Source organism: Monopterus albus, unplaced genomic scaffold (assembly GCF_001952655.1).
Source record: "Monopterus albus unplaced genomic scaffold, M_albus_1.0 scaffold186.1, whole genome shotgun sequence".
In the NCBI taxonomy this organism is placed as follows: domain Eukaryota; kingdom Metazoa; phylum Chordata; class Actinopteri; order Synbranchiformes; family Synbranchidae; genus Monopterus; species Monopterus albus.
The window spans coordinates 2664189-2674868 of NW_018128066.1; the positions used below are offsets into that span (position 1 = coordinate 2664189).

General features: G+C 40.9%; 1 protein-coding gene across 6 annotated transcripts in view; it reads left to right on the plus strand.

Moving 5' to 3' along the window:
- Nucleotides 1-10680, plus strand: part of akap13 (A-kinase anchoring protein 13) — a 178123-nt gene that overhangs the window by 66485 nt on the left and 100958 nt on the right. For all 6 annotated transcript variants that reach the window (XM_020617124.1, XM_020617127.1, XM_020617129.1 and 3 more), the window contains exon 3: nt 6982-7135. In XM_020617124.1, coding sequence (XP_020472780.1) covers nt 6982-7135 — 154 coding nt within the window. The remainder of the gene's footprint in view (nt 1-6981; nt 7136-10680) is intronic.

The following is a 10680-nucleotide window of genomic DNA, read 5'->3' on the forward strand; positions in this document are numbered from 1 at the left end:
CACTATAGTTGTATTATAAAAGACAGACCACAGCAACAACAGTGTCAAATCTGAATAAATAAATAAACACAATTACAACAAGTGTCAAATCTTTTACAAATAAATAGTACTGACCAGCAGGAAGTACAGCATTTCTCTGTGTGGTCCAGATGGGTCCAATTTTGATTGATAGTTGAGATGTGCTGCAATTAGAATACAGAAATAAATACAAACTAATCCAAAAACCACAATAAGATGAATAACTAGATTCATAAAGTGCAAAAATACGATACATAATGGCAAATAATACATAATGAACAATACACAATAATTAAACATCAAAATAATATAAACTTACATTAATACACTCACTCCTACTAGCACTAATCCATGTTACCTTCATAATGCTTAAAATACACTTATAACATTAACATGCTCCTGCCATAGCGTATCTCCCCTCTCTCTACACACGAGGACACCCAGCGGTCGGCCACATCAAGAGAACATCGCCACCACATGGCAGTTCAACCCATCTATTCAAATGAATGGGAAAATTCTACTTCAGCAAACTTTCAGCTATTTCAGCTATCAAAATGTTCAGCTCTTCAAGGACATTCATACTACTATTCAGAAGTTTCTAAACTTCATACATTTTAAATATTTAGCTTTATTTTGAAAATCTTGCCCCATTCAAATGAATGGGAAAATTCTACTTCACCAAACTTTCAGCTATTTCAGCTATCAAAATGTTCAGCTCTTCAAGGACATTCATGCTTTTATACTGAATTGTTCTTTTTACTTTTTATAATATTTAGCTTTGTTCAAAAAATTTTGCCACTTTCAAATGAATGAAGGAAAAATGTTCACATCTTACTACGCTAAGTATACTTTCAGATAGAAACACCATGTCAACTTTTAATCAGCAACTCTTCAGGTATTCATACTGTAAACAGCTTTTTGATATCTTTTATGGGATTGTGCATAATTGATGTTTTATAATTTGCTTTATTTCAATAGCCACACTCTAGTAGTTCTCAGTGTATGACTACTCTCTCTCTCTCTCTCTCTCTCTCTCTCTCTCACACACACACACACACACTCACACACACACACATCTATACACCTACTTGTTTTACTTTGTGGGGACCAGCAGGAAAATTGTCACATCTTAATAGGTTTAGCATACTTTCCGATAGAAAAGCCATTCAGCTATCAAAATGTTCAGTTCTTTAAAGACATTCCTATTTGTATTTATTACATCTCATCCTTCAGGTTATTCACCAAAGAACATCAGCTGTTGTAGCAATTGATTTCAGGCATTTTCAGGGCAATCCTTCAGCTCATTAGCATCGACATGCATTTTCAAAAGGAAATGCATTTCTTCCATCTGTTTTTCAGCACCTAATGGAAATGCATTTCTTCCATCTGTTTTTCAGCACCTAATTTTTTCAGCATACTTTCACCTAGAAAAACCATTCATGTATCAAAATGTTCTGCTCTTTAAGGACATGTGTGCTTGTATTTTTCATTTTTATAACCTTTATACTTTTTAAACTATTTTGCTTTTCTCAGCTAAATTTTGCCCATTCAAATGAATGGGAAAGATATTCACATCTTAATATCTTCAGCATACCTTCAGCTAAAAACACCATTTCAACTAATAGCTATTCAGCAACTCTTCAGCTATTCATACTGTAAACAGCTTTTTGATATGTTTTACGGATTTTGCATAATTACCCCTTACATTTTATATCTCATTTCAATAGCCACACTCCAGTATTGCTCAGGGTGTGTGTGGATTTTCTCTCTCTCTCTCTCTCTCACACACACACACACACACACACACACACACACACACACACACACACACACACACGTACACAACCCTACCTGTTTTATATACTTTGTGGAGACCAATGGTAAAATGTTCACATCTTAATAAGTTCAGCATACTTTCACCTAGAAAATCCATTGTGGTATCAAAATGTTCAGCTCTTCCAGGACATTGTTGCTTGTATTTTTTGTTTTTGTAACATTTATACTTTTTAAAATATTCAGCTTTCTTTTAGCAAATTTTACCACATTCAAATTAAAGGAAAAAAATGTTATGCACAAATTCAGCTAAAATCAAAATTTCAGCTGTTAACTAGAAAATTGCATTTTGTGAAGAAAATGCAGATGGATGCTGACTGCTGAAAAATCGCATGAATGTCCTTGAAGAGCTGAACGTTTTGATAGCTGAAAGTATGCTGAAGTTGAATTTTTCCTATTCATTTGAATGGGCAAAATTTTGCTGAAAGACACTAAATAGCTTAAAAAGTATAAAGGTTAGAAACAAGAAAAATAATAGCATAAATGTCTTTAAAAAGCTGAACATGTCGATACCTGAACGGTTTTCAAAGCTGAAAGTATGCTGAAAAAATTAAGTGCCAAAAAATGGACGGAAGAAACCAGAATAATAACTAGAAAATTGCATTTTCTGAAGAAAATGCGTATGGATGCTGAGTGCTGAAAAATCACCCTGAAAATGCTGAACATTTTGATACGATAGCTGAAATAGCTGAAAGTTTGAAGAAGTAAAAATTTCCCCATTCATTTGAATGGGGAAAAATTTTCAGTATAAAGCTGAATATTTTAAAAAGTATAAAAGTTACAAAAAAGTTGTATACATCCGCGCATGTCCTGAAAAAGCCGAACATTTTGATACCTGAATGGCTTTTCCAGCTGAAAGTATGCTGAAGTAGTTAAGTGCCAAAAAACGTACGGAATAATAATAATAATAATAATAAATTAATAAATAATTGGGAAACATAGTATGGATGCTGAATCAGTATCCATACAATAATAAAGACCAGGATAACATAGTATGGATGCTGACTCAGCATCCGTACAATAATAATAAAGACCAGGAATACAAGGTATGGATGCTGAATCAGCATCCATACAATAATTGTATCCATACAATTATTGTATGGATGGTGGAATATTTTCACATCTTAATAAGTTTAGCATACATTTAGCTAGAAAAGCCATTCAGGTATCAAAATGTTCAGCTCTTCAAGGACAGTTATTGTATTTATTGCATCTCATCCTTCAGATTATTCAACACAGAACTTCAGCCATTTCTTCATATCCTTCAGCTGTTTCAGCAATTGATTTCAGGCATTTTCAGGGTGATCTTTCAGCATATCTGCATCCTCATGCATTTTTGACAGGAAATGCATTTCTTTAGTTAATTGTAATGTTTGTTTAATCAATTTTCAGTTGTTTTTTGTAAGGAGAGAAAACGTTTCAGTTATAACAAGTGGATATTAATTTGTATAAAATAAGAGGATATTTTGCTGTCAGAAATAATTTTAACAGCTATTGTTTCAAAGTGCCACTTAGTTGTGTGACTGAGATGATTTGCTACCTGCCTTTAGCAGTACAGAGAAAAGCATTTTTTCTTTTACTTCTCTTTTGTTTGTAGTGAGGATGTGGAACTGTTTTTTAAATTTTATTTTATTTATATTATTGATCCTTTATTTAACCAGGAATGTCCAACTGAGATGCAAGGGAGTCCTGGGCATGAATACCATACCAATATGTTCATTTTCACATGGAGTATAAACTCACAAATCCACTCATTAGCACCAAACCACAATTTCCAGTCGGAGTAAATAAAAGTGATTATTATTATTATTATCTATAACTTTATTTATACCAGTGCTTGTGCTGTATTTGATAAAGTAGAGGCTGTGCATAGCAAACCCTGCATCCCTCATGCTGCAAGTCAGTGTATTCAGTTGACTCACACAAGGTTACTGCTGGCCATTTCTCTGCCTTTGCCCTCTGGGTTATGTGGTTGTCTGTGAACACATTTTTCCCCCTCACATTGCTGAGCAGCAGCAGAAGCTTGCCAAACAATCCCAAGGCTGTTGGTTAGCCTCACTCCTGTCAACCTGCTGATCACACTGTATGGAACAAGGCACTAAGGCTACTACTGTATAAGAGAAGGAAGAAGCTGCTTTAACCCTTGACTGTTGAGCTGTTCCTAATGTCGGCCTTCATTGCCTGCCACAACAGGTTATTCATGTTGGACCAGACTGATAAAAAGATTCCAACTCTGGTCTCAGATTGTTGGATGAAATGTCCCATTATCCCTTCTTGGTGCCAACAAGCTGCAGTGGAAAACAGCTAATTTTGAACAATATCCCTATTTTTTGTTGCTTCTCCTCCCCTTCAGTCTGTCCTCAGATGACACCACATCATACCCCGCAATGCTCAGCAACAACACAGGCAATTGTCACATTGGAAAAAAGCAGACTGCACAATGAGTTATGTATAATCGTATTTCACATTGTAATACTAACACACTGGCAAGACACTATCAAATAAACACAATATACAGTACCTGAAAAATTGTGTAGAATTAAACTGATTTTAGACTTAAACTTTGCTCCAAAAATCAATAATTACTGCCTTAGCATTTGCTAAGTCCCATACCACCTACGGTTACTTTTGCTGCACCTGTGGCGTTTTCCATTTTTGCATGGCATATATTCAGGTCACCATAATGGTGTCTGATTTTTCACTCAAAATTTTTCTTAAATTGCAAAACAACATGTCCTTCACTTCTGGCAGAGGTAAAAAAAAAAAATCTGGCTAGTCATTTCTAGACAACAACCTTTGATTTTTATTACCTCTGCCAAGGGTGGGGTGAATCAGCCAGTAACAGACAATGAGCAGTTTATCAAACAGCTGTTGAACAAGCAGAAAAGAAACTTGCCCAAATGTGAATTCTTCACCACTTTGCTTGTGGTCTACTCACTGAAGTCCCCATTTTACCCCTAAACCAACAAGTAAATGTCTGTCATGTCTATCATTTTTCTTGGATAACTTTCAAACTAATGTTGATATTATGTTAAGGCTAGCCGTCAGAAATAACAACTGAGGACCCAGTAAATGCAGGACTCGGACACAGACTCAAGATCAAAACTTGCGAGGAGATTGCAGCATACGTGCAGGTTCAGAGTAAAGTTAAAACAAACAGTGAAAACTCAAAATGGTGAGAATACAGCAGGATTCAGTAAAGCAGAGACAAGATTTCCCCAGAAACAATAGTTCACACTAAAAAATACTCAAGGGGATTTCCTATGGCAGAAAGCAAATAGTTCAGTTCACAGTTCAATTCACAGTTCAGTTCAGTTCAGTTTAGTTCATAGTTCAGCTAACAGTTCAGAAAAAACACATGAAACGATACTGGGATCACCAAGGCAAAAAGAAACACAGGTTAGTCAGATCGGAAGCTTACTGAATACTTGCTGGACATCGAGGGATCTGTTGACGAGACACACCAATGCACTCCTTATGTAATCCTCTGCTGATTGGGAGCAGGTGTGCCTCACCGCCAGGAGTGCACTCCAGCACCTGCTGGGGCGGAGTTGTTGAGGGTCCCAGGCCTGGCAGATGAGGTGCTGGGAGAGCAGCAGTTCACAGCCATAACATATCAGCTTCATTACAAATGCCAGCAGTAGATTTCATGGCCAAACAATCGTATTATGAGGGGTAAGCTATGGGGCTATTGCTTTTAGGTGTAATGGCATTATGGGGAAACTGAGTTGTCTTTGACGGAGGTCTGCACTCTCTGAGTTCTGTCTAAAGACAGCTGTCTCTAGATTTTATCAAGTGTAATCAGCTAAGTGAGAAAACTAACAGTGCCATGAATTAGTTGAAAACACTGTTTCTGGTTGACTGTGTAATGTTCCCAACTGAAACAAGAAACCAGTAAAAGGAGTATTAAATTTAGATTTGATGGTTTTATGAATAAACATTCATCATCCTCATAAAATGATGATTTATAAGTCAAACTATGGAAATAAATATTTGGATTGAGTTAATTGTATATACTGCAATTATGAGAATCAAAAATGTAAGAGAAGACTGTCAGCTTATTTCTTTCTGTTGTGACCCTGTTTGACTAACCTGTCAGCCTGCAGAGTAATGTAGTTATGATAATGCTAACATTTGCTCTCAGAACAAATGCTTGCTTACTACTGTAGTCAGTAGCTAGTAGTTGTTTCAGCTTATGTTAGAGCAGACAAACTGTTTCATGTATAGATATACAGTAGTTTTGAAAAAGCTAAAAAACCCTCCCTTCAGTCTCTTTCAGTTTTTAGCATTGCTTTTACCACAGGCCATAGACTACTACAGTGTATGTCACAGGCCAATGCACACTGAAGTTCACTGTTTCTGTCTGTGTTTCTGTCCACATATTCAGTCTGTGACTCGAATGGATTGTTTTTCACATCTGGGATCAGAATCAATGCTAAATACATCTTAAGAGACCTGCTGTGGATGTATATTTTACTCTTGTGATCACATTTGATTTTTGTCTGTGGCTGATTATTGTAGGTAAACTTGGAAAACTGTGCTGCTAGAGAAGAGCATTGAGTTAGACTAGGTCTAGTACTTTTTTCTCTTTGTTATGCAGAACAGTCTTTAATGATGTTAAGAATGCATTTGCAATCTTGAGCATTTTTGTTCACACAGTGGTTCATAAGTAGATGTATGCTTCCTGGACCATCTCCTAATGTAGCCTGTAAATCACATCCAAATGCATTTTAGCTCATTTACATATTTTTTTAAAAGCTGTCTGCCTCTTCCTGGGTCAGCCAAGCTGCATTTTACCCATTGTAAACAGGGACTGTGTTTCTCTTCATAAGCACGGATTAAAATGTGCTTGCTTTACAGAACCATGTGGTTCTGAAAACCTTATTCCAGTAACACTATTGTAACTGTACTGTACAGTGGGACTCATGCAAGAACCAGTTGTGCAAACAGCATACTAGTCAGGTCACTACAGCCAGTGATACAGTACTCCATTTTCATATGTTGAAATATATATGCAGATTATTTTTTTTCTCTAAATGTGTTGTTTTTCTTGTTTTTTGTCTGTCTCTCTGTATCTGTGCACTCTTTTTCTTTCTACTTTGTTTCCTGTTACTGTGCCTGTCTGTGCAGGGGCGGTGTGTTATCACAGTGCAGCTCGCTGATGAAGAGCTGGCTGCAAATGAGGAGGGTGTGGACTACTTCCTGCTATTTGCTGGCAGCACACAACAGCACCTGACTACCACCCTAAGAAGCAGTCATGACACCTTGCAGGCACTTTGTCCTGGTAATTTTAATAATTGTATTTACAAAGGGGATGATGTTTTTCTGCCCTTGTATCACACAGAAAGCATCGGGCAGTCAGGAGTTATTATACCCTAGGAAAAGATTAATGATCCACCACCACTGTCCTCACTTTTAAACAAACATTTTACTGTAATTTCAAGAGAGAGAAATCACCTCACTTTAGGTTTTCTGGCTCATTCATCGTTACCATAGGAGCACATCCCATTTATTCTTCTTGCAAAGTTGAATGTGTTTATCCATTGCTGTTTCTCATAGATACAGTACTTCCTCTGAAGTGAATGAGCAACAATAGGCAGCACAGAGATCAAGGATTAAAGATCACTGTAAAGTTGATAAAATACAGAATATTTGTGTTCCTGTAATAAACCTGAATGATTTTTGGGAAATACATCAAATATGAGCTGAAGGGACAAATATGAAAGATTTTGTTAAGTGTCTGCCTTCTACTCAAGAAAACAAGGACAGAACATGTTACACTGTATTGTCTAGATAAGAGTTCAACTGAATTACAGATGGAGGGCGTTACTGTACTAACAGATTAGCTCTGCTTCACTGCATACTCTATCAGGATACACAAAGCTCCAAAGGACTGGTCCTGCAAGTCTATAATCTCAGGATAGAATACACAGGTAGCCTGGAAACCTCACTGCAGATACACTGAATCAGTACTTTAGCCTGGATTTAGGTGCCATTGATCAAGGTATTTAAACTTTTAAATATTTAATGAGCTTCCCAGCGGGTAGAGGCATGCAACACTTACTGTACAGAGAGGGTGTGTTAATGTAAATAAATGCGTTTAACATGGTAGAAATACCCCTCCCTGGATCCAACACCTTAACGTGGTGGTAGAGGGGTTTGAGTGCCTGAATGATCCAAGGAGCTATGTTGTCAGGGACTATATGTCCCTGGTAAGGTCTCTCATGGCAAACAGGTCCTGGGTGACAGACCAGACAAAGGGCAGTTCATAGGCCACTTATGATGAACAAAAAAATCAAGGCTCATATTTACCCCGCCTGGTATGGGGTCACTGGGGCCCCACCCTGGAGCCAGGCCTGGGGGCCGGGGGGAGGGGCTCGCATGCCAGCGCCCGGTGGCCAGGCTTATACCCACATGGCCTGGTCGGGCTCAGCCTGAAACCATAATGTGGAGCCACTCTTCGGTAGGCCCACCACCTGCTGGAGAGGCCGTAAGGGGCTGGTGCATTGTGTTTTGGGCAATGGCTGGGGCTGAGTGCCCAGCCGACTCAAACCTCAGATGCCATCTCTGGTTTTTGGGACTTGGAATGTTGCTTCACTGGTCGAGAAGGAGGCTGAGCTGGTGCAGGAGGTTGAGAGATACAGTCTAGATATAATCGGGCTCACTTCCACTCACAGCTTGGGTTCTGGAAACATTCTTCTCGAGATAGGGTGGACCCTCCATTATTCTGGCGTTGCTCAGGGTGAGAGGTGACGGGCTGGTGTGGGCTTGCTTATAGCCCCCCAGCTCAGTTGTCAGGTGTTGGAGTCTACCCCGGTGGATGAGAGGGTTGATTCCTTGTGCCTGCGGGTTGGGGAATGGTCTCTCACTGTCGTTTGTGCTTATGCACCTAATGGCAGTATAGAGTACCTGACCTTTTTTAGGGGGGCGTGTTGGAAAGCACTCCCACGGGGGACTCTGTCATTCTACTCAGGGGACTCTAATGCCCATGTGGGCAATGACAGTGATACCTGGAGGGGCGTGATTGGGAGGAACAGCCTCCCTGATCTCAACCCAAGTGATGAGTTGTTATTGGATTTCTGTGCTAGTCATAGTTTATCCATAACAAACACCATGTTCAAACAGGGGTGTCCATCAATGCACATGGCACCAGGACACCCTAGGTCGGAGGTCAATGATCGACTTTGTAGTCATTTCTTCTGATCTTCGGCCATATGTTTTAGACACTCAGGCGAAGAGAGGGGCTGAGCTGTCAACTGATCACCACCTGGTAGTGAGTTGGATTAGATGGCGGGGGAAAAAGCTGGATAGACCTGGCAGGCCCAAGTGTATAGTGAGGGTCTGATGGAAATGTCTGGCGGCGGCCGGGTCAGAGAAGTCTCCCACCTGCGACAGAGCTTCAAACAGGTGCTAAGGGAGACTGGGGACATTGAGTCTGAATGGACTATATTCTACACCTCTGTTGTCAGAGCAGCTGCTGGGAGCTGTGGCTGTAAGGTCTCCGGTGCCTGTCGCGGCGGCAATCCCCAAACATGATGTTGGACATTGCAAGTAAGGGATGCCGTCAAGCTGAAGAAGGAGCTCTATTGGGCCTGGCTGTCTCATGGGACTCCTGAAGCAGCTGGCAGGTACCGACAGGCCAAGCGGGACGCAGCTCTGGGAGGAGTTCAGTGAGGCCATGGAGGAAGACTTTTGGTTAGCTTCAAAGAGATTCTGGAGATCTGTCTGGTGGTGGCTCAGGAGGGGGAAGCAGTGTTCTGCCAACACTGTTTACAGTGGAGGTGGTGTGTTGCTGACCTCAAATGAGGATGTCGTCAGCCAGTGGAAGGAGTACTTTGAATATCTTCTCAATCCCTCCGACGCACATTCCATAAAGGAAGCCAGGGCTGGGGACTCAGGAGAGAACTTGTCTATTTCCCTGGCTGAAGTTGCCGAGGTAGTTAAGGAACTCCTTGGTGGCAAGGCTCCAGGGATGGATGAGGTCCACTCCGAGTTTCTCAAGTCTATGGATGTTGTGGGACTGTCTTGGCTGACACGCCTCTGCAGCATTGCATGGAGTTCAGGGACGGTGCCTTTGGACTGGCAGACCAGGGTGGTGGTCCCCCTTTTTAAGAAGGGGGACTGGAGAGTGTGTTCCAACTATAGGGGGATCACACTTCTCAGCCTCCCCAGGAAAGTCTATGTCAGGGTACTGGAGAGGAGAATCCGGGTGATAGTCGAACCTCGAATTCAGGTGGAACACTGCGGTTTTTGCCCCAGCTGTGGAACACTGGACGAGCTCTGTATCCTCACTGGGGTGTTGGAGGGTTCATGGGAGTTTGCCCAACCAGTCTACATGTGTTTTGTGGATCTGGAGAAGGCATTCAACCGTGTCCCCTGTGGCATCCTGTGTTACTGTAGATACTTCAGGATTATGGGGTGCGGGGCTCATTACCGGCTGTCCGTTCCCTGTAAGACTGGAGTAGGAGCTTGGTTCACATCGCCGACAGTAAGTCAGACCTGTTTCAAGTGCATGTTGGACTCCACCAAGGCTGCCGTTTGTCATTCTGTTCATCATTTTTATGGACCGAATTTCTAGGCGCAGCCAGGGAACAGAGGGTGCCTGTTTTGGTGGCCGCAGAATCTCATCCCTGCTTTTTGCAAATGATGTGGTTCTATTGGCTTCATCAGTTCAAGACTTATAGTGTGCACTGGAGGGGTTTGCAGCCAAGCCTGAAGCAGCGGGGATGAGAATTAGCACCTCTAAATCCGAGGCTATGTTTCTTGTGAAGGCCTCAGTCCTGGCCTTCACCATGTGAGGGCCTAAACCACCACCAGCCATGGACTTGG